Source organism: Sander lucioperca, chromosome 13 (assembly GCF_008315115.2).
Source record: "Sander lucioperca isolate FBNREF2018 chromosome 13, SLUC_FBN_1.2, whole genome shotgun sequence".
In the NCBI taxonomy this organism is placed as follows: domain Eukaryota; kingdom Metazoa; phylum Chordata; class Actinopteri; order Perciformes; family Percidae; genus Sander; species Sander lucioperca.
In genome coordinates, this window is record NC_050185.1 from 35,433,819 (window position 1) to 35,459,100 (window position 25,282).

Here is a 25,282-nt window from a genome sequence, read left to right on the forward strand (position 1 = left end):
TTTAACAGAGCATTAGTGAAATGCTCCTAGGCTCATGCACAGAGCGCACACTATGCTTGTTACACACACAGGGACGCACAGCAGCACACACACACACACACACACACAGCAGCACACACACATGCAGAAGATTACAAAATAATAATATTACGGTGCAAATCCTCCATCATAATAGCAATGCTCCAAGGTCCAAACGCGCCTGGCTTTTAAAGGGAATGGGAGATGATCTCTGATTGGTTGATTGCATGTTACGCCCAAACACCCCTCTGATTAATGAAGACACTAAGTACAACCCTTTAGAACCATGCGCCCGGGACACGGACCCTTTTTTCCGCCGTCAAACTAGCAAAAGTGGATTTGGACACGCCCTAAACACACCTGCACCAGGCGCTTCACGGCGTGCTCTTAGATCGTTAAAATAGGGCCCAAAAAGTCTCCTTTAGCGTCATATTTACACACGCTTGGTTGGGACTAAAAGGTACCTCTCCTGCTACAACATTTATACCCTTTTAGGTACTTACGGTACTTCTGTTTTTGAGTGTGTGTATATCAGGTGAACACACACATCACAGCCTGAAGTGTGTGTTCACCTCAGTGTTGAGAGACGCCCTAGGGTTGGGCGCTACCACACACATCGTTAATGTTTGACGTAGACCTCGGGACGCAAACATAAGAGGCAGGTTTTTGGTTTTCCCAGCGGTGATATGTAACTTAGTTCAAATGTTTGGTAGTTTTTTTTCTCATGCCACTCTCCACTTCTACGGTACATCTCAGAGGGAAATTATTCTCGCTCCCAGCGCGTCAGAAAGCTCTGTTACTTCCGCAAAAAGTCTCCTTTAGCGTCATATTTCGACTCTCTGGGTCAGGACGTACGTTTAACTGATATGCGGCACAAGAACAGGACAGTTAGGTTTAGGGAAAGATGGTGGGTGGGGTAGTCTCGCTTTGTTCTATGGTTTTAAGAGTTGGGAGTGAGAACAGGTTGCAGTACACACACATTTCTGAGAGCTCTTGTAACTACTTGGCCAGGTTTGAGAGAAGATGATTGGAGGCAGCGGTAGAGCAGCGACTCCCAGCGTGTTTTATCAAAGGAGTCTGGTGGCTTTGAAGAGATAACGCAGACATAACGGCTTCAGTTCCCCGTCGTAACGTATGCAGAACAAAAGGGGTCAGCCCAATGTTCCCACAGCCCAATGTTCCCACAGCCCTATGTTCCCACAGCCCTATATTCCCACAGCCCTATGTTCCCACAGGCTAATGGTCCCACAGCCCAATGTTCCCACAGCCCTATGTTCCCACAGCCCTATATTCCCACAGCCCTATGTTCCCACAGGCTAATGGTCCCACAGCCCAATAGTCCCACAACCCAATGTTCCCACAGCCCAATGGTCCCACAGCCCTATGTTCCCACAGCCCAATGTTCCCACAGCCCAATGGTCCCACAGCCCTATGTTCCCACAGCCCAATGGTCCTACAGCCCTATGTTCCCACAGCCCAATAGTCCCACATCCCTATGTTCCCACAGCCCAATGTTCCCACAGCCCAATGGTCCCACAGCCCAATAGTCCCACATCCCTATGTTCCCACAGCCCTATGTTCCCACAGCCCTATGTTCCCACAGCCCTATGCTTCCCACAGCCCTGTTCCCACAGCCCTATGTTCCCACAGCCCAATGGTCCCACAGCCCTGTTCCCACAGCCCTATGTTCCCACAGCCCTATGTTCCCACAGGCCTATGGTCCCACATTTCTAGGACATTTTCAAAATTAGGTCTAGTGTTCCTACATTTCCCTTCAAGGGTTAGGGTTAGGGTGGGTTAGGGGTTAGGCGAACATAGGGCCTAATTTTGAAGAAAAAAATTAGAAATGTGGGAACATGTGGGCTGTGGGACCAATGAGATGTGGGAACATAGGACTGTGGGAACACAGGGCTGTGGGAACATAGTGCTGTGGAAACACAGGGCTGTGGGAACACAGGGCTGTAGGAACATAGGGCTGTGGGAACATAGTGCTGTGGGAACATAGGGCTGTAGGAACACAGGGCTGTAGGAACATAGGGCTGTGGGAACATAGTGCTGTGGGAACATAGTGCTGTGGGAACACAGGGCTGTAGGAACATAGGGCTCATTTCTTTGTATCTTAAAAAATGGCGTCTGTTCGTTTACACCCATCAGCCTCCGATTTTAAATGTTCAATCGATAGTGTGTGCTGCCATCACAACAGCTTTCATGTGAAGATTGTCAGCGGTGGAAAGTAACTAAGTACATGTACTCCAGTACTGTACTTCAGTACCAAATGTTGAGGTACTTGTACTTTACTTGTAGTCTTTTCTTTTCATGCCACTTTGTACTTCTACTCCACTACATTTCAGAGAGAAATATTCTACTTTTTACTCCACTACATTCATCTGTTACAGCTTTAGTTACTAGTTACTTTAGTTACTAGTTACTTTACACATTAAGATTACTTCTCACTAAACACATGTAGTTTATAAAAGTAAACTAGCCAACAATATAACAGCTACAAGTCCACACACACACAGACAGACACACATACACACACACACACACACACACACACACAGAGATATACACACACAGACACACACATACACAGACAGACGCACACATAGCCACACACACACACACACACACACACATACAGACACACACACAAACACACACACAGACACACACACATACAGACACACACACACACAAACACACATACAGACACAGACACACATACTTTAACTACATTCTCCTGATGATACTAACAGACTTTAACTGAAGTTACATTTCCACTGCAGGACTTTAACTTGTAACATGAGTATTTTTACAGTGTGGTATTAGTACTTGTACTGCAGTAATCTGAATACTTCCACCGCTGACATATAAACTGGACTGGAGATTGTGACGTTAACGTGACCAACAGGTCGGACTGAACAAACCTGCAAAAATAAGAAGCTTCACTGCCGTTTGATGCATAAACTGAAGAATATTTTGCACTAAAATGACTTAAAGCTCTGTGGATGTCCCTCTGTGGACGTCCCTGTGTGGATGTTCCTCTGTGGACGTCCCTCTGTGGACGTCCCTCTGTGGACGTCCCTCTGTGGATGTTCCTCCGTGGAGCTCCCTCTGTGGATGTCCCTCTGTGGATGTTCCTCCGTGGAGCTCCCTCTGTGGACGTCCCTGTGTGGATGTTCCTCCGTGGAGCTCCCTCTGTGGACGTCCCTGTGTGGATGTTCCTCCGTGGAGCTCCCTCTGTGGATGTCCCTCTGTGGATGTCCCTCTGTGGATGTCCTAAACATGAATATGAAATCTCTACGGTCTCTCACTGACTGGACTCTCTTCTGTTGCACTGAAAGCACAAACTCTGTTCCTTCTCTTCTCGCTCTGATTTCAGGTGTACATTTCTTTTTTTTAATGTTTTTTTGTTGTTGTTGTTGCAAAATAAGAGTACTACTTTATTTTGAAAGGGCGACGATGAGAGGGAAGATGTAGCATTCAAAAACAAAGATGTCGCTGTGTGTCTGTGTTCAACGTTGTGCATCGTGAAGATCTGAAGTTATAAAGTTTCTGCAGGACCACACACTGTGTTTGTTTCTTCTTTTGTCGTGTCTCTGTGTGTGTGTGTGTGTGTGTGTGTGTGTGTACGCGCGTGTGTGTGTGTGTGTGTGCGCAGTTGTCTGTGTGTGTGTGTGTGTGTGTCTGTGATTGTCTCTGTGTGTGTATATGTGTGTGTCTGTGTGGGTGTGTGTGTCTCTGTCTCAATGTGTGAGTGTAAGAGTGTGTCTCTGTGTGTGAGTGTGTCTGTGTGCGTGTGTGTGAGTGTGTGTCTGTGTGTGAGAGTGTGTCTCTGTGTATGTTTGTGTATGTGTGTGTGTGTGTGTGTGTGTGTGTGTGTGTGTGTCTGTGTGTCTGTGTGTTCTTGTTTAACTATATTTGTGGGGTCCAAAAACCGGGAGTCCAGTATACTTGTGGGGTCCCGACAGCTTTGTGGGGCCAAAATGCTGGACCCCACAAGGTTAAAGGTCTGTTTGAGGGTTAAGACTTGGTTTTAGGATTAGGGTTAGAATTAGGTTATGGTTAGGGTGAGGGTAAGGGTTAAGGTTAGGCATTTAGTGGTGATGGTTAAGGTTAGGGTAAGGGGCTAGGGAATGCATTATGTCAATGACGGGTCCCGGTCCCCACAAAGGTAGTGAAACGCACTCTTATGTGTGTGTGTGTGTGTGTGTGTGTCTCTGTGTCTGTGTGTGTGTGTGTGTGTGTGTACGCGCGTGTGTGTGTGTGTGTGTGCGCAGTTGTCTGTGTGTGTGTGTGTGTGTGTCTGTGATTGTCTCTGTGTGTGTATATGTGTGTGTCTGTGTGGGTGTGTGTGTCTCTGTCTCAATGTGTGAGTGTAAGAGTGTGTCTCTGTGTGTGAGTGTGTCTGTGTGCGTGTGTGTGAGTGTGTGTCTGTGTGTGAGAGTGTGTCTCTGTGTATGTTTGTGTATGTGTGTGTGTGTGTGTGTGTGTGTGTGTGTCTGTGTGTCTGTGTGTTCTTGTTTAACTATATTTGTGGGGTCCAAAAACCGGGAGTCCAGTATACTTGTGGGGTCCCGACAGCTTTGTGGGGCCAAAATGCTGGACCCCACAAGGTTAAAGGTCTGTTTGAGGGTTAAGACTTGGTTTTAGGATTAGGGTTAGAATTAGGTTATGGTTAGGGTGAGGGTAAGGGTTAAGGTTAGGCATTTAGTGGTGATGGTTAAGGTTAGGGTAAGGGGCTAGGGAATGCATTATGTCAATGACGGGTCCCGGTCCCCACAAAGGTAGTGAAACGCACTCTTATGTGTGTGTGTGTGTGTGTGTGTGTCTCTGTGTCTGTGTGTGTGTGTGTGTGTGTGTGTGTGTCTCTGTGTGTGTGTGTGTGTGTCTGTGTGTGTGTGTGTGTGTGAACATGAAAAACAGAAGATTTCAAGGTAAAAACAAAACATATTTCATATAAACAAAGAGTTTGAGTTAGTCCAACTCAACAAACATGAAGTAAACCGTGATGACCAGCTTTGTCCTGCATGTTAGTGATGTTACCCGTGAACCCTCTGCTTCGAGGCATGTATCAAAGAAATGAACCTATTTGGAATGAAGCTTTGTATCGGAGGTTGATTGGTTTTGTGATAATCACGTGACCAGTGACGTCCGAACCTTCATTTCACACACACCCACGTGACTGCTTCGAAGTTGAATTCAAAGTGGTTCACTGGGTGCGCTTTGTGGGTTGTTGCAGTAGAAGAGTCAACAGAGTCAGGAAAGTTAGTTAATAGAGAGATTATTATAGCAATTATTATAGCCAGTAGAGAGTTTATTGCAAGTAAGTTTATAGCGAGTAGAAAGTTTATAGCAAGTAGAACGTTTATAAAAGAGTTTATAGCGAGTAGAAAGTTTATAGCAAGTAGAACGTTTATAAAAGAGTTTATAGCGAGTAGAAAGTTTATAGCAAGTAGAACGTTTATAGCGAGTAGAACGTTTATAAAAGAGAGTTTATAGCGAGTAGAACGTTTATAAAAGAGTTTATAGCGAGTAGAAAGTTTATAGCAAGTAGAACGTTTATAGCGAGTAGAACGTTTATAAAAGAGAGTTTATAGCGAGTAGAAAGTTTATAGCGAGTAGAAAGTTTATAGCAAGTAGAACGTTTATAAAAGAGTTTATAGCGAGTAGAAAGTTTATAGCAAGTAGAACGTTTATAGCGAGTAGAACGTTTATAAAAGAGAGTTTATAGCGAGTAGAACATTTCTAAGAGTTTATAGCGAGTAGAAAGTTTATAGCAAGTAGAACGTTTATAGCGAGTAGAACGTTTATAAAAGAGAGTTTATAGCGAGTAGAACGTTTATAAAAGAGAGTTTATAGCGAGTAGAAAGTTTATAGCGAGTAGAAAGTTTATAGCGAGTAGAAAGTTTAAAGCGAGTAGAAAGTTTATAGCGAGTAGAACGTTTATAAAAGAGTTTATAGCGAGTAGAAAGTTTATAGCAAGTAGAACGTTTATAGCGAGTAGAACGTTTATAAAAGAGAGTTTATAGCGAGTAGAAAGTTTCTCTAGGCTACGTACTCAATATAATCACAGAAATGTGTGTGCAATGTGTTCTTCATTCATTTCCCTCCCAAATTGATGTATTTGTTTACAAACACAACCAAAATCCTAACTTTGTTTATTTTTTTGTGGAGAAGGCAATTACATTTTTACTTATGCAAAGTCCCAAATAGGCTTAGTTATTTATGTCATTATTTATTTATGATCCATGAATTCATACTAAAAATGTCTTCATCTTTGACTCAAAGACATTCATGGATAATATCTGTGAAACAGTTTGTGACACAATGCTATCCTTAACTTTTACCACCAGATGTCCTCATAGAGCTCTGAAGCTTTTTTCAATACAATTGGATTGAAAGCTTCACTGGTTCAGAAAGCTTCAGTTCGCCATCACTACTGCATGTGTGACTACCTTCATTCTCTGATTTATGAAGAAAAACGGACTCAAAATCAATTAAATGTCATTTTTTACACAAACAAGATACAATACATAAAATGTAAAAAAATAAAAAATAACATAGCCTACATAAAGTAAATGACAGTACATTATATTACAGGAAATTAAATTAAATTGCACACTAACAAGATAATACATAAAATGTGGGAATTACACGATAGGAACCAAGGGGGTTAGCTTCTCCTCGGACCGCGTAGCTCCTATGGCGCCATTCTGATGCTACCAAGCCATCACCTCCCGTTAGCATCCCATTGACTTTCATTCATTTTGACGTCACTTTGACAGAGAATAACTTTACATCTGAAGAGTTTAAAGACTCTATTTGTCCGTTGTTTATTTCTAAAGAAACACGACAATGTATAAAAGGCTCCATTACCTTGTAGCTCACGTTATGGCTCCGTAGCAGACGTTTTTATAAAAATAGGCTAACGATTGGGTCATAACCACGAGACTTACTGTCTCATAGTAGAGGAATTACCGTATAGTACAGGAGAAGCTCTCAGGCAGTTTGGACTTCCATTAGCTGTTTAAGTTTAATTACTAATGTTAACTATCATTTTAGTGATCAATAATTAGCCTGTGTCTATGTTATCTCCTTACATATACCTACGCTCTCCGTCTCTGCTAGATTGGGAATGATTGAGATTTCTCTTGGCACAGCTACCAGAAGACTTCCAACTTTCAGACAGGTTGCTCACGTCACATCTACGTCTTCAAGCTCAGTTGGAGGCTGCTGTCAGTCCAGAGACACGGGACCTGGTCCAGTTTAACGTGCACCACTAGGTGGCGCTGTTGCCCCCCGGCGTAGCGTCTGCCCCGCCTCAACACCAACAGAGAAGAAGCGGGGAGGACAGAGAACCATTGCCGGGTTAAGAAAACAACCTCAACCGCAGCAGTATCAGCACACAGCCGTTGATCGCAGCTAGCGCCATGGCGGCAGTGCGTAGCTTACGGGTCTCGGTGAAATCAGACAGCGGCTCGGACCGCTCGGAATCGGACTCCGACTCGGACAGAGATGTCCGCGAAGCCGAACCGATGGAAGTGGAGGAGGGAGAGCTGGAGACGGAGGACATTTCTGTTAACCGTTCCCTGAAGGAGCTGCTACCGGTACGTGTCCGGGCGAGGCCTTGTCAGACCGGGGGCTTGCGTATCTTGTGGCCTGCGGGACCACGCGATGTGTCGGGGTGTGCTAACTTCGACTCCCGGCTCCTTCTCGCTCTCTCCGGGAACTAGCTGTTAGCACCGTGACCGTTACGTTACGGGCTAACGGTTAACAACGGTTAACTGCTCTTTACTCGATCTAGTTTTAAATTTTAAACATCTTTGTTTAGCAGCCGTTTATACTTGTTTATTATTTAAGTCACTTGTTGCTAGTTCCCTCTCCGTGTAGCTAGCTAGCTAACGTTACCGTGTTTGTATGGAGTGAGCGTAAACACCAAACTCCAGTCAGACAACTGGAAATTAAATGGTTTAAAAGCCCAAAATAACGCAATTTTTTAGAAATAATTAAAAACGTTTGACGATTCGGATACACGCAGAATCACTTATCAATCCGGCCTTTTTAAATCCCCAATTTTAATTCACTTGTTGCTGGCAGCCTCTGCGTGTAGCTAGCTAGCTAGCTAACGTTACCGTGTTTGTATGGAGTGACCGTAACACCATACTCCAGTCAGAGAATTGGAAATTAAATGTTTTAAAAGCCCAAAAGAACGCAGGTTTTTAGAAATAATTTTAAAAGTTTGACGTTTCTGATACACGCAGAATCACTTATCAATTCGGCCCTTTTTAAATCCCCAATTTTAGAGTTTTTTTTTCACTTTTAGAGGTAGCTAGCTAGTTCCTCTATCTTCCAGTATTCATAACAAACCAATAATGTTACAGGCTGTAGAAGTTGAAAGGTTTCATTGCAGGTCTCCATTTGAATAGGAGTTTGGCGTAACGTTAACAGACTGTGGGAAAAACCAGTTAGAGAGCTTCAGGGTCTCTGGTGCTGTAGAGGTTTTATGGCAAACTTAAAGGTCTTAAAGCTCTCAAAAACGTGTGTGTTTGTCTCTCCCTTTCGTGTGTGTGTGTGTGTGTGTGTGTGCTTTTGTCTCTCTCTCTCTCTCTCAAGTGTGTGTCTCGACTGTGTGTGTGTTTGTCTCGACTGTGTGTGTGTGTGTGTGTGTGTGTGTGTGTGTGTATGTGTGTGTGGACTGTATGTCGACATTGTGTGTGTGTCTCGACTGTGTGTGTGTATGTGTGTGTAGACTGTATGTCGACATTGTGTGTGTGTGTCTCGACTGTGTGTGTGGACTGTATGTCGTGTGTGTGTGTAGACTGTATGTCGACATTGTGTGTGTATGTCGACTTTGTGTGTGTAGACTGTATGTCGACATTGTGTGTGTATGTCGACTTTGTGTGTGTGGACTGTATGTCGACATTGTGTGTGTGTGTGTGGACTGTATGTCGACATTGTGTGTGTGTGTGGACTGTATGTCGACGTGTGTGTGTGTGTGTGTGTGTGTGTGTGTGTGTGTGGACTTTGTGTGTGTGTGGACTGTATGTCGACTTTGTGTGTGTGTGTGTGGACTGTATGTCGACTTTGTGTGTGTGTGTGGACTGTATGTCGACGTGTGTGTGTGTGTGTGTGTGTGTGTGTCAACTTTGTATGTGTGTCTCGACTGTGTGTGGACTGTATGTCGTGTGTGTGGGCTGTATGTCGACATTGTGTGTGTGCGTGCGTGTGTCTCGACTGTGTGTGGATTTTTAAATAAACGTTGTCAGTATTGTTGCCTTGACTTTGACAGTGATGTCAGTCAGTCTGTGGTTGAAGAAGGGAGGCTGATGAGTGAGGCTGTCAGCTGCTGACGGTGTGTGTGCTGACGGTGTGTGTGCTGACGGTGTGTGTGCTGTTGGATTTTATTTTTCAGGATACGAGCCGGAGATATGAGAACAAGGCCGGAGCCTTCATCACGGGGATCGACGTCAACTCAAAGGTATGCTCACACACAGGTTGGGGGAAAGCCATAGGACAAGTTTGTTTCCTTCTTCTTGTATGTTTCCTTCTTCTTGTATGTTGAGTGTGTGTGTGTGTGTGTTCATCGTCAGGAGGCCATTGAGAGAAAAGAGAAGCGAGCGAGACGTTTCCATATCCGTCCTGAGGAGAACGTTGAACACAGGAACGTTTTTCTGGATAAAGACACCATGAAGAAAGGTGAGGGGAGACACACACACACACACACACACACACACACACACACACACACAGAGACACACACACACACGTTTGTCTCTCTCTCGTGTGTGTGTCTGGACTGCGTGTGTGTGTCTCTACTGTGTCTCTACTGTGTGTGTGTGCATGCGTGCGTGTGTCTCTACTGTGTGTGTGTGTGTCTCTACTGTGTCTCTACTGTGTGTGTGTGTGTGTGTGTGTGTGTGTGTGTGTGTGTGTGTGTGTGTGTGTGACCGTACATCATGCCTTCTTCTTCTGTGGTGGCCAGCTATCTCCAGCCTGCGTTTGGAGGCGGTCTACGTGACGGGCGTGGACGACATGAGCACCCAGGACATCTTTGGATACTTCAGAGAGTACCCCCCCGCCCACATCGAGTGGATCGACGACACGTCCTGTGAGTGGGACGCCAGTACTCAGAGCCTTTACTGCCTAGTACTCAGAGCCTTTACTGCCTAGTACTCACAGCCTTTACTGCCTAGTACTCACAGCCTTTATTGCCAAGTACTCACAGCCTTTACTGCCTAGTACTCACAGCCTTTACTGCCAAGTACTCACAGCCTTTACTGTCCAGTACTCATAGCCTTTACTGCCTAGTACTCTCAGCCTTTACTGCCCAGTACTCTCAGCCTTTACTGCCCAGTACTCTCAGCCTTTACTGCCCAGTACTCACATTACTGCCCAGTACTCTCAGCCTTTACTGCCTAGTACTCACAGCCTTTACTGCCTAGTACTCACAGCCTTTACTGCCCAGTACTCACAGCCTTTACTGCCTAGTACTCACAGCCTTTACTGCCCAGTACTGCTAACACGCAGTAGAAGTGACCGCCTGATTCGTTTCCTAGGTAACGTGGTTTGGCTCGATGACGACACGTCCATCCGAGCCCTCGTCAACAGCAGCCGGATGCCTGACCCGGAGGCGGTTACCACGGAGACGGCGAGCACCAAGCAGTCGGGCGAACAGAGCAAGGGTCAGTCTGTGTTCAGAGATGGGCTCCGAACACACACACACACACACAGACAGACAGACAGACAGACAGACAGACAGACAGACAGACAGACAGACAGACAGACAGACAGACAGACAGACAGACACACACACACACACACACACACACACACACAGAGCCAGACACACACAGAGCCAGACACACACACACACACACACAGAGCCAGACACACACACACACACACACACACACAGAGCCAGACACACACACACACACAGAGCCAGACACACACACACACACACACACAGAGCCAGACACACACACACACACAGCCAGACACACACACACACACACAGCCAGACACACACACACAGCCAGACACACACACACACACACACACAGCCAGACACACACACACAGACAGACAGACACACACACACACGCACACACGCACCCAGATACACACACAGACACACACACTGTCACACAGACACACACACACACGGACACACACACAGACACACACACTGTCACACACACACACACGGACACACACACTGTCACACAGAAACACACACTGTCACACAGACACACACACACACACCCAGACAGACATACACACACACACACACACACCCAGACAGACATGCACACACACACACACACACACAGACACACACACACACACACACAGACAGACACACACAGACACACACACACACACACAGACAGACAGACACACACACACACACACACGCATGCACACACACATTCACACACAAACACACATGCGCACACCAAGGTTATTATAGTTTTGCATTTTTCATTAGTTTTTATTTTGTTTTGACTTCTTGTTTTCAGATTCAGTTTAGTTTTAATTAGTTTTTATAGCGGGTTTGCTAGTTTAGTTTATTAGTTTTAGTCTTTTTTTGTAATATTTGGGTTAATTGTCGGGGGATTCAAAAAGATCAGAAAAAGTATTGTGTAATAATAACTCAACAAAAACATCATACAATTTTAGAAATATGTATTCACATGTATTCAACAATAACACCAGTACATAACATGTAGCCTACATATGGTCATAAATATGTCAACAGTCTACACAAGACGCAGTAGGTGCAAAATGTAAGTGACGTGTTCCAGGAAAAAAACCTAAATATCCAACAGACTAAAGAAGACATACATCAACAGGTGTTTTCAACTTTGGTTTGAGTAAAGTGGTGAACTTTTTGAAGTCAATCGAGTCTCACAGTTGTGTACACATCCCATAATAATCCACATATTAACCCACGCTTCCTCCCGCTTTTGATGTTCCTGCGTATTTACTAACCAGCAGCTATCGGGTCGCTGGTGAAAGCCTTCCTGTAGTGTTCTCTGTCCTGCTGCAGCTGGCCCTGTACCCATACATCATACCCTTTATCCATACATCATGCCCTGTACCCATACATCATACCCTTTATCCATACATCCATGCCCTGTACCCATACATCATACCCTTTATCCATACATCCATGCCCTGTACCCATACATCCATGCCATGTACCCATACCTCCATGCCCTGTACCCATACCTCCATGCCCTGTACCCATACATCCATGCCCTGTACCCATACCTCCATGCTCTGTACCCATACATCCATGCCCTGTACCCATACCTCCATGCTCTGTACCCATACATCCATGCTCTGTACCCATACATCCATGCCGTGTACCCATACATCCATGCCGTGTACCCATACATCCATGCCCTGTACCCATACATCCATGCCCTGTACCCATACATACATCCATGCCCTCCCTCCATACGTCCATGCCCTGTACCCATACATACATCCATGCCCTCCCTCCATACGTCCACGCCCTGTATCCATACGTCCACGCCCTGTACCCATACGTCCACGCCCTGTACCCATACGTCCACGCCCTGTACCCATACGTCCACGCCCTGTACCCATACATACATCCACGCCCTGTACCCATACATCCATGCCCTGTACCCATACATACATCCACGCCCTGTACCCATACATCCATGCCCTGTACCCATACATCCATGCCCTGTACCCATACATCCATGCCCTGTACCCATACATCCAAGCCCTGTACCCATACATCCATGCCCTGTACCCATACATCCATGCCCTGTACCCATACATCCACGCCCTGTACCCATACATCCACGCCCTGTACCCATACATCCATGCCCTGTACCCATACATCCATGCCGTGTATCCATACATCCATGCCCCATACCCATACATCCATGCTCTGTACCCATACATACATCCACGCCCTGTACCCATACATCCATGCTCTGTACCCATACATCCATGCTCTGTACCCATACATCCATGCTCTGTACCCATACATCCATGCTCTGTACCCATACATCCATGCCCTGTACCCATACATCCATGCCCCGTACCCATACATCCATGCCCCGTACCCATACATCCATGCCCTGTACCCATACATACATCCATGCCCTCCCTCCATACATCCATGCCCTCCCTCCATACATCCATGCCCTCCCTCCATACATCCATGCCCTGTACCCATACGTCCATGCCCTGTACCCATACATACATCCACGCCCTGTACCCATACGTCCACGCCCTGTACCCATACATCCACGCCCTGTACCCATACGTCCACGCCCTGTACCCATACGTCCACGCCCTGTACCCATACATACATCCACGCCCTGTACCCATACATACATCCACGCCCTGTACCCATACATACATCCACGCCCTGTACCCATACATACATCCACGCCCTGTACCCATACATACATCCATGCCCTGTACCCATACATCCACGCCCTGTACCCATACATCCATGCCCTGTACCCATACATCCATGCCCGTAACGTTACCGGGGTTAGCTTCTGTTTTGGCGAAAGGGGGCTTTGCGTTCTCCTTTACCTTGTTAAGGTAAGCTAGGTTAGCCTCCTAGCTTGTGTGCGCTTCTCAAATGTACTTTCCAATTCGTGGGGTTTTTCCCTGTAATAAATTGACAACATATTTTACCACCTTCCACTGCAAGGCGCTTTATCTGACAGTCATAATCAAATAGGACCGCCGCTTTCTTCCGACTTTCGGTACCGCTATGATGCCAGGCGAGAGGCACGGAGCCACGGACATGTTGTGTTCAAGTTGACGTGGAATGTCGGAAACTATACATGTCTACGGGAAATGTCACGGTCGGAGAGATATAACGTTATTTGCTCTATGAAAGATCGACAAAGACGAAAATTAAGGACCTTTACTCGATTATTTTATTTTAGTTAGTTTTGCAAACAGACATTACAGTTTTAGTTTAGTTATGTTTTTTTTGTAATACCTCGTTTTTATTTTTATTTCAGTTAACGACAATGTTTTTCCCCACCTCGTTCGTTATTTCGTTCGTTTTCGTTAATGATTTTAACCTTGGCGCACACACACACTCACAAACACAGACACACAGCCAGACACACATGCGCACACACACACTCACACACACACACACACACACACACACACACACACACACACACACACACACACACACTAACTGAAAGTTAGTTTAGTGGAGGACAGATGTAAACTGAACTGTGTGTGCCTGTCTCAGTGGCCGGTCGCCTGGGGCAATGCTCGGAGGACGAGGATGATGATGACGAGGAAGAGGAAGAGGGCGAGGTGGACGACGATGAGGCCGTGAAGAAGAGCGGCGAGGAGATCGAGGCCAAGGACAGCGACGGAGAGGTGGCGCCCAAAGCCAAGACGCAGGACGTCCAGGTACAGCCCCCCCATGTTGATCCCTGGAGTCAACACTAACTATGAGGTCTATGATCACCCATGTTACATAACATTACACCAGTTTGATTTTTGTGTGTGTGTCTCTCTCCCTCCCTCCCTCTCTCTCTCGCTCTCTCTATCTCTCTCCCTCCCCTCTCTCCCTCCCTCCCTCTCTCTCTCTCTCTCTCCCCCTCTCTCTCTCCCCCCTCTCTCTCCCCCCTCTCTCTCTCTCTCTCCCTCCTCCCTCTCTCTCTCTCGCTCTCTCTCCCTCCCACCCCCCCTCTCTCTCGCTCTCTCCCTCTCCCTCTCTCCCTTCCCCTCTCTCTCCCTCCCTCTCCCTCTCTCTCCCCCTCTCTCTCTCTCTCTCCCTCCTCCCTCCCCCCCTCTCTCTCTCGCTCTCTCTCTCCCTCCCTCTCTCTCCCTCCCTCCCTCCCCCTCTCTCTCTCTCTCTCTACCTCACTCTCTCCCTCCCTCCCCTCTCTCTCTCTCTCTCTCTCTCTCTCTCTCTCTCTCTCCCTCCCCCTCTCGCTCTTTCCCCCCCTTCCTCTCTCCCCCTCCCTCCCCCTCTCCCTCCCTCCCTCTCCCCCCCTCACTCTCTCCCTCTCTCTCTCTCTCTCTCGCTCTCTCTCTCTCGCTCTGTCTGTCTCTCCCTCTCTCTCCCTCCCCCTCTCTCTCTCTCCCTCCCTCTCTCTCTCTCTCCCTCTCTCTCCCTCCCCCTCTCTCTCTCTCCCTCCCTCTCTCCCTCTCTCTCCCTCCCCCTCTCTCTCTCTCCCTCCCCCTCTCTCTCTCTCCCTCCCCCTCTCTCTCCCTCCCTCTCCCTCTCTCTCCCTCCCTCCCTCCCTCCCCCTCTCAGGTAGAGGACCTGTCCCAGGTGGAGAGAGAGTCTCTCCTGAGGAACGACCTTCGTCCGGCCATCAAACCCTTCAAAGGAAACAAGCTCTTACTGCGCTTCGCCACACACGGTCAGTTCACGCTCAACAACTCCACGTCAGCTTTACGGAGAATATTCAGGATCCATCTTTAGGGATATGTCACGGTCATGTGACCCAGATACAACAGCTCCTCTTCATCATCATCATCAGAAAACATCGTTATTTCTTCTTAAATTAACATAAAAGTGAAAAGAACTGATGCAACCGTTTTGTTTTTCTGGGTCAAAATGTTACAAAAAATTCCACCGTTTTGGTCGTCTTTTTCGACTTTTTTGGCACTTTTTTTTCGAAGTTTCTGTCAATGTTTTTCCGCGCTTTTTTTGACATATTTTTTTTAAAGCTTTTCCCGTGTTCTTGTCACTTTTTCTGGACATTTTTGTCACTTTTTTCTGCTTTTTTTTGACATTTTTTTCAATGTTCTATCATCAATTTTCTTCTTCAAATGCTATAAAATTGACTAAAACACCCAAATTCAATGAAAGTAGTCACCTGATCATGTATTTAACTTGTGAAGAGCGTTGTAGGGAACCATCCACGTTATTTTGTTTTAAAATTTGGTTGAAAGAAACCCAAATGTTCTGATATAGAAACTTTTTGAAACTTTTTTTGGGTCAGAGTTGAGGGTTAAGGCATTTGCATATAAACTAGAGATGCACCGATTACAACTTTCTAGGCCGATTCTGATTTTCTTTGAGTTAGGCCGGCCGATACCGATTTTAGCCGATTCCGAATTTTTATTTTCTTTCTGATCCCCAGTGGGGAAATTACAATTTACACTCTGTTAGAAATCACTACACACAGGCCTGAAATACACACACACATACTCAGGACCTATTCATTCACAAATGGAGAGATGTCAGAGTGAGAGGGCTGCCAGTGCTGGACCAGCGCCCTGAGCGGTTGGGGGGGTACGGTGCCTTGCTCAAGAGGATGTGAACTAGCATCTCTCCAGCTACCAATCCACACTCTGTACTTTGGTCCGTACTGGGACTTGAACCGGCGACCCTCCGGTTCCCAACCCAACTCCCTATGGACTGAGCTACTGCCACCCCATTTTCATTTTTTCTAACCACTTTACAGCACACACATATTTATGTTCTATCTTTTCTTTAATAGAACGTGTTGAACAGATAATGGATCACTATAAAATAGAACTATATAAATTACTCCTGGTGTGGGACATTCACACACATCTAAAGAGCAATGTTAGAACCATTTCCTTCTTTTCACATCCAATATCAACTAAAGAAATGTGATTTAGGTTTTTGGTGTCGTCCCTCCACGCCCTACTTTCTCCTTGCAGGTGTTGCATGTTGCAAACTTGTTATCTTCTGCACACACGCTGAAGAATTCCCAAACAGCTGACATGTTGCAGGTTAATTCACCAGGTTCCTACATGTGGGAGAATAGCGCCGACACACGGAGGAGAAGTTGAGAGAAAGGAGAAAGAGAGCGTGCTGTGGCGTCCTTGAGAACTGTAACTGGTATAACTTATGTTGTCAGTTAATTGTAGCGTTGACCAGCATGAAATCACCATATGTCAGACTGACCTCGTCGCCGGTCATGGCCGAGCACGTGAAGACCGGCCAATTCCGGTCACCGGCCGGTCTATCGGTGCATCTCTAATATAAACTGATCCTCGTGTGTGTGTTTGATATCAAAATGTTCACAACAGACTCCGCTTTCTGTAACATGGCGCCCAAATCTGTCCCGGAGCAACGTGTGAAGAGAGAATTTGGCGCTGAAGCTGAAAACCTTGATGTTCTGATGTGTTGTACGAATTGTTTCGGTGCTTTTAAAATGAGTTCACCAAAGTGTTTAGGATCCCAAAGTAGTGTTAATATATGGTGAAAATATTGGATGTCTGAAATGAGATTTTGACATGCAGCAAAGTGCCGCAGGTCAGAATCAAACCTGCAACTTCTGCATCAAGGACTGAGCCTCTTTATATGGGCGGTCCCTCTACCACTAGGACACCCAGGCACCCAGTTTTGGTCACTTTTTCCAATGTCTTTGTCAATTTTTTTTTTCTCAGCGCCTTTTTAACGTTTTCGAAGCTTTTTCCGACATTTTTGTCACTTTTTCCAACATTTTTCAACATTTTTGTCACTTTTTTCAACATTTTTGTCACTTTTCAACATTTTTGTCACTTTTTTCAACATTTTTGTCACTTTTTCCGACATTTTTGTCACTTTTTCCGACATTTTTGTCACTTTTTCCAACATTTTTGTCACTTTTTTCAACATTTTTGTCACTTTTTTCAACATTTTTGTCACTTTTTTTCAACATTTGTCACTTTTTTCTACATTTTTGTCACTTTTTCCAACATTTTGGTCACTTTTTTCAACATTTTTCAACATTTTTGTCACCTTTTTTCAACATTTTTGTCACTTTTCAACATTTTTGTCACTTTTTTCAACATTTTTGTCACTTTTTTCGACATTTTTGTCACTTTTTTCAACATTTTTGTCACTTTTTCCGACATTTTTGTCACTTTCCGACATTTTTGTCACTTTTTCCAACATTTTTCAACATTTTTGTCACTTTTTTCAACATTTTTGTCACTTTTTCCGACATTTTTGTCACTTTTTCCGACATTTTTGTCACTTTTTCCAACATTTTTCAACATTTTTGTCACTTTTTTCAACATTTTTGTCACTTTTTTCAACATTTTTGTCACTTTTTTTCAACATTTTTGTCACTTTTTTCAACATTTTTGTCACTTTTTTCAACATTTTTGTCACTTTTTTTCAACATTTTTGTCACTTTTTTCTACATTTTTGTCACTTTTTCCAACATTTTGGTCACTTTTTTCAACTTTTTTCTACATTTTTTTTCAATTTATTTCTCTCCAAAGGCTATAAAATTGAATTAAACACCCAAATTCAATGAAAGTAGTCACCTGATCATGTATTTAACTTGTGAAGAGCGTTGTAGGGAACCATCCACGTTATTTTGTTTTAAAATTTGGTAGAAAGAAACCCACATTTCTGATATAGAAAATGGGTCAAGTTTGACAACAGGAGCGTTAGTAATCGTTCCAGGCCGAGATGAGACCAGGTCCGTAGTATTGAAGACAAATGAATGAACATGAAGATGCATTCAGTGGTTTTGTGTGTCTTTGTGTGTCTCCAGATGATAAGAAGGAGCTGGGCGCCGCTCGCCGCAGCAGATACTACATGAAGTACGGAAACCCAAACTATGGAGGCATGAAGGGAATCCTCAGCAACTCCTGGTGAGACTCAGCGGAAGAATCTAGAAACAGCAGCAGTCACATTTGATCTTATTAGAGGAACAAAAAGAACTCACTCACTCACACACTCGCACACACACACACACACACACACGCACACGCACACTCACACACACACACACACACTCACACACACACACACGCGCACACACACTCACTCACTCACTCACTCACTCAGACACACACTCACTCACTCACTCATACACACACACTCACACACACTCACACACACTCAAACTCACTCATACATGCACACACACACACACACACACACACTCTCACGCATACACATGCACACACACTCACTCACTCACTCATACACGCAAATACACTCACTCATACACATACACACTCACTCTCTCACACACATACACACACACAGAGACACACTCACTCAGACACACACACACACACAGAAACACACACACACTCACTCACTCACTCACTCACTCTCTCTCACAAACACACACACACAGACACACTCTTAAACACAGACACACTCACGCTCACACACACACAGGAAAAAATAATTGAAATTGCTGAGTCAGTTTCTCAGAAGAAGTCTGATTTGTTAATGTGTCCTCTGTCCCTTCAGGAAGAGGAGGTTTCACAACCGGCGGATCCAGAGAGACGTCATCAAGAGCAAGAAGCCTCTGATCGGAGACAACCTGGGACACACGCCGCCGTACACACACCGGCACTCGGGTAAACGCCAACTACACAACAACCTCGGTTCGTCTTTCCACTGTTCCAACAATCACCACTAAAAGTTCTGTTGTTGCTGCTGACAGACTCAGATTATTATTGTAAGTGTCTGACAACATTATGAAAGGATCTCTACAGAGATAGACCTTTTAGTTAAAGAGGAAGATCCTTTTAGTTTAAACAGCCCCGAAATCACCATCACCAAACTCCACCAGACTCCATGTAAATAATCAGGACTTTTAGCGTGTATAGAGCCAGCATATTTCCACCAGACTCCATGTAAATAATCAGGACTTTTAGCGTGTATAGAGCCAGCATATCTCCACCAGACTCCATGTAAATAATCAGGACTTTTAGCGTGTATAGAGCCAGCATATCTCCACATGTAAATGGGTGAATTAAGGGTTTATTTCAACCAAACCAGAGTGGTGATTGTTGGAACAGTGGAAAGATGAACCAAGACGGCTTTTGGTAGTTTTATTTAGTTTCTGTCCACTTTGAATGAAGTGTGTTTTACGATGATAAAAGTCCTGATTATTTACATGGAGTCTGGTGGAGTTTGGTGATGGTGATTTCAGGGCTGTTTCATGTTAAACTAAAAGGATCTTCCTCTTTAACTGAAAGGTCCCCATGACGAGTCACCAACCAGGTGTAAACTGAATTACTGTCAAACATATATAAGGACACACACACACACACACACACACACACACACACTCACACTCTCTCAGATTGTGTGCATTTGTCACATATTAGATGTAAATCAGGTACAGTAAATAGTGAGTTTTAACCACACTATATAAATTAGACTGTTTATTTATTTAAGTGCTTTAAACAAACTGTCCCATCTGGTTCTGACTCGTCTTGTTGTTTCCTCCAGCGGACCTGGTGAACCTGCCTGAGGAGCCAATCAAAGAGGAGGAGGAGGAGGAAGAGGAGGAGGAAGAGGACGGAGACGAGTACATGGAGGAGGACGACCGCGTGGTGGAGTACAAGGAGCGAGCGGAGAAGGAGCGCAGCGAGCGGGGCGGAGGCGTGCGCCCGCTGGGGCCGGGTCTCCGCGGCCGCGCCGAGCGCTCCCCGTCCCGTTGGTCGGAGTCGGACGAGATGGACTACGACCTGGAGCTGAAGATGATCTCCACGCCATCGCCCAAGAAGACCAAGAAGATGACCATGTACGCAGACGAGCTGGACACACAGCTGAAGAGCATCAGGTCAGAGTTCTGTCAGAACACACACACACACACACACACACGGATACACGGATACACACACACACACACACGGATACACACACACACACACACACGGATGGATACACACACACGGATACACACACACGGATACACACACACGGACACACACACACACACATACACACACACACACAGATATACACACAAACACACACACACACAGACACACACGCTCAAACACACACGCGCTCACACACACACACACGCGCTCACACACACTGACACACACGCTCACACACTGACACACGCGCGCACACACACACACTGACACACGCGCACACACACACGCACACACGCACACACACTGATACACGCACACGCACACACACTGACACACACGCTCACACACACGCTCACACACACACTGACACGCACTCACACACTGACACACGCGCTCACACACAGGCTCACACACGCGCTCACACACACTGACACACACGCTCACACACTGACACACGCTCACACACTGACACACACGCACACACACTGACACACGCGCGCACACACACACACTGACACACGCGCACACACACACGCACACACACTGACACACACGCTCACACACACGCTCACACACACACTGACACGCACTCACACACTGACACACGCGCTCACACACAGGCTCACACACGCGCTCACACACACACACTGCACGCCGAAAACCCGACTTCTGTGTACAAATGGAAGGCACGTTGCGTTCCCACATGTTTATGCGGCGTCTGCTCTGTCTCCGTGGTGTTGTGAGCAGGAACCGGGTGGGGGGGTCGGGGTCACAGAGCCGGGCCAAGTCCACGTCGCCCTGCAAGGTGACGGACGTCAGGCAGCTGCTGGAGGAGAAGAAGAGACACTCTCAGCACAGACAGCCCCCCCCGGTGGCCACCAGTGGGAAGACAGGTCTGCTGCTAGTAACACACACACACACACACACACACACACACACACACACACACAACCAGACACACACACACACACACACACACACACACACAACCAGACACACCCACACACACACACACACACACACAACCAGACACACACACACACACACACACACACACACACAACCAGACACACCCACACATATACACACCACAGACAGACACACAACCAGACACACACACACACACACACATATATACACACCACAGACACACGTACACACAGACACACACACACACACACACAGAGACATATACACACACACACACACATACATATACACACAGAGACACACACGCACCGGCCGGAGCTTAGCACCACCCAAGACGATTGTGATTGGTTTAAAGAAATGCTATATATATATATATATATATATATATATATATATATATAATATATATATATATATATATATATATATATATATATATATATATATATATATATATATATATATAAAAATGTAAAATTATTATTAATTTGCTGTCGTTGTGACTGTTCTGTCTGCAGATGTACGGCAGCGTTTGGGGAAAAGGCGCTACTCTCCCGACAGACGGCGCTCGCCCTCCCCCGTCTCCCCCAGAGACCTGCCTCCAGCCAGAGAACCAATCAGAGACGTGCATCGCAGACTGGGCGTGGCCACGCAAGAGCACAGAGCCGACTACTCCAACTCATCCAAAGACAGAAAGAGTATGAAGGAAACAAACTCCTAACAAATGTGTTAGAAACTAATCAAATATTGGGCGTGGGCGCTGGGCGTGGATAGAAGAAGCAGGTAGAGACGGCGAGCCTTTTGGCAGTTGGTGCCAGAGACTGAGAGAGCCTGGTGCTCGTTTTTGCACGTTTTTGCTCGAGGAAGCTACTATCTGCCAGCAGCGGTAAGAAAGTGCTGCTTGCTCGTCATGGGTTAGATCCCGGTCATAGAGCCGCTGCCCGTGCACTCAAACTTACCACAACTTTGCCGGGAGCAGCTGTTAACAGCTGACACACCGTTGCCTGCGACTGACCATGTCTGCGACTTAAAAATACGTTTGTGCACGTTTATTGCGGAACATGACTTGTCATTCACAATTTCGCAGCCACTGGTCAACCTGTGTAGAAAACTAGCAGAAGACAAAAATGCGTTAACTAGCCTGTCGGTTTCAAAACCCTCCCCCTTTTAATTTCTCTTTATATGCTGGTATAGATTGTCATACAGTTTCAACAGTGCAACTTCAGTATAAGAAATGAACAATTATTTAAAGGTGCCCTGCTACACAAAACCGTTTTTACTTGCATTTTTTGAAATATGTTTGGTCCATATGTGTTTGTGTAATGTCGTGAATGTGAGAAATCAGGCCAATTACAAAAGCTGGTCAGTCTGACATCATGTTGCCTGAGCTCATTACTATTCATGAGCTCGCCCAGTTGTGCTGGGTAAAGGATGCTGATAGCCAGGCTCTCATTGGCTAGCTGTTAGCCAATCAGAGTCAAGCAGCTTAGCTTAGAACTGGCCCAAGTCGAGCTGAGTCTTCCTGCAGGCTTTCTATACCACGCTAGAATGGCTTGAAACAAGGTAACCAAGGCATTTTTTCCGCAAAAAATGTTACAGAGTCCAATCCTAGACCTTCAGACATTACCACAAAGTAATGAAATACGTGTGGCAGGGCACCTTTAAAGAAAGGCAACATCAGCAGTAACGTTTGTGTGTCCTTTAGGCGGTCTGTGGAGCAGACTGGGCTCCGTGGAAGACGACAGCGGCGCAGGACGCAGCGAGCGCAGGCCCAGCAGCCGGCCAGCGGGCCTGTTCCCCTCCTCCTCCTCATCCTCATCCTCCGCGGGGAGGAAGGACGCCAGCGAGGGCGCCGGCAGAAAGGAAGACGAGGAGGTGGAGGAGGAAGATGACTCGACGCTGCAGAAGATGTGGGGCGCCATGATCAAGCAGAAACAGGAGCGCGTGTCGACCAGGATCAAGAAGAGCCGGCTGGACCACCTGCCCTCGCTGCAGATCGAGATCAGCCGCGACAGCAGCGAGGACTCGGACGCCTGAAGGGCCAGAGGGGGGCGGGGCCAGGGACCAGGGGAGCGGGGCCAGGGGTGGGGGGGCTGGGGGACCAGGTGCTTCTCTTTCTGAACTTCACATCTTTTCTCCATGAACAGAAATATAAAGAGCAGACTGCAGACCTGAGGCCAGTGGGCTGGTTCTCTTTAGTTTTTATTTCGTGTCTCCAGAACAGATTTACTGAACTGAAAGGGCACCAAGGGTCCAGGGGGCCTTCGAGGGTTCGGGGGGCCTTCGGGGGTCCAGGGCCTTTGGGGGGGCCTCCGGTGGTCCAGGGCCTTCGAGGGTCCAGGGGGCCTTCGAGGGTCCAGGGCCTTTGGGGGGGCCTCCGAGGGTCCAGGGGGCCTTCGGGTGTCCAGGGAGCCCAGGGGGCCTTCGAGGGTCCAGGGACTTTGGGGATCCAGGGCCTTCGGGGGTCCAGGGGGTCCAGGGGCTTTGAGGGGGTCCAGGGCCTTCGGGGGTCCAGAGGCTCCGAGGGCCCCTGTAGGAAGTGGCTGTTAACATATCTTGTCAGTGTAAAGTAGAGATCTCCTGATGGTGTTTTGTTGTTTTAATATCCAGATCCAACCGAAAAGAAAATCAAACTCCCAATAATTATAATAATGATAATAATAATGTTCTAATGCCGACGTGTGTTTTTGTTTCTCGTCTCCAGTGTCAATAAATCAGCCTGTTGTCATGAAGCAGTGGTACATATTATCTCTGAAAGTAAAGCTGTGTAACTGGTCTGGATTGTAGTATTTATGATGTCATATACGTATACTATAAGAGCATGAAGATCCTCGTAGGGAGGAGGTCGGGGACACAAGACTTTCACCCAGGAAACAGGTGATCATGTCCTGTGAAGTTAAAGGTCCTATGACATGCTGCTTTTTGGATGTTTTTATATAGACCTTAGTGGTCCCCTAATACTGTATCTGAAGTCTCTTTATATAGACCTTAGTGGTCCCCTAATACTGTATCTGAAGTCTCTTTATATAGACCTTAGTGGTCCCCTAATACTGTATCTGAAGTCTCTTTATATAGACCTTAGTGGTCCCCTAATACTGTATCTGAAGTCTCTTTTATATAGACCTTAGTGGTCCCCTAATACTGTATCTGAAGTCTCTTTTATATAGACCTTAGTGGTCCCCTAATACTGTATCTGAAGTCTCTTTATATAGACCTTAGTGGTCCCCTAATACTGTATCTGAAGTCTCTTTATATAGACCTTAGTGGTCCCAAAACAATCTGCTCCCAAACATGAATCATCATTTCTCTCACCCGGCCAAAGTTTAAATAAATCATTCCTACGTTAGCGAGGAGATGGTGGACAGTGACATCTCACATTTACCAACAGAACAAACAGCGAAAGACCGTGCAAAACATTTCAGACCGTCCTGCCTACCTGTAGACATTTTAACATGCTGTTTCAATCCCGTCAGCTCTCTGCAGAGGGTGGGGCTGCTTAGTTCCCCCCGCGACTCTCACACACACACACACACACACACACACACACACACACACACACACACGGTGGATGCAGGAAGAACCGGAGATGAGACTACACAATGTCCTAAATTGAGGACAGCTACGCTCGCTATTGTAAGTGCAATGATAAGTTAAAGTCCAATAAGTACTTTATCAAACCGTATGAATGTGTCCCAGGCCAGGATCAGAAATTAATTAACAATGTAAAGATCAACAAGCC

The 25,282-nt window shown here is 46.1% G+C and overlaps 3 protein-coding genes across 3 annotated transcripts in view; 2 read left to right on the plus strand and 1 right to left on the minus strand.

Moving 5' to 3' along the window:
• LOC116036424 (bromodomain-containing protein DDB_G0280777-like) overlaps window positions 1-25,282 on the minus strand; it is a 1,700,590-nt gene that overhangs the window by 169,436 nt on the left and 1,505,872 nt on the right. The gene's annotated exons all lie outside the window — the stretch shown is intronic.
• LOC116036425 (C1q-related factor-like) overlaps window positions 1-25,282 on the plus strand; it is a 680,685-nt gene that overhangs the window by 86,635 nt on the left and 568,768 nt on the right. The gene's annotated exons all lie outside the window — the stretch shown is intronic.
• Window positions 7,363-23,804, plus strand: LOC116039313 (nuclear cap-binding protein subunit 3-like). Its single transcript, XM_036008761.1, has 13 exons — window positions 7,363-7,631; window positions 9,437-9,502; window positions 9,615-9,720; window positions 10,007-10,132; window positions 10,581-10,706; window positions 14,300-14,466; window positions 15,320-15,428; window positions 18,534-18,633; window positions 19,247-19,356; window positions 20,237-20,570; window positions 21,361-21,506; window positions 22,062-22,241; window positions 23,249-23,804. Exons 1-13 carry the CDS (start codon window positions 7,455-7,457, stop codon window positions 23,578-23,580), a joined length of 2,079 nt encoding a protein of 692 aa, XP_035864654.1. The 5' UTR covers window positions 7,363-7,454; the 3' UTR covers window positions 23,581-23,804.

Excerpts from the sequence above, each read along its gene's own strand:
- LOC116039313 (XM_036008761.1), top strand. The coding sequence starts at position 7,455 with ATGGCGGCAGTGCGTAGCTTACGGGTCTCGGTGAAATCAGACAGCGGC. Across the intron at positions 9,503-9,614 it reads GGATCGACGTCAACTCAAAG|GAGGCCATTGAGAGAAAAGA; the intron begins GTATGCTCACAC and ends GTTCATCGTCAG. Across the intron at positions 14,467-15,319 it reads CCAAGACGCAGGACGTCCAG|GTAGAGGACCTGTCCCAGGT; the intron begins GTACAGCCCCCC and ends TCCCCCTCTCAG.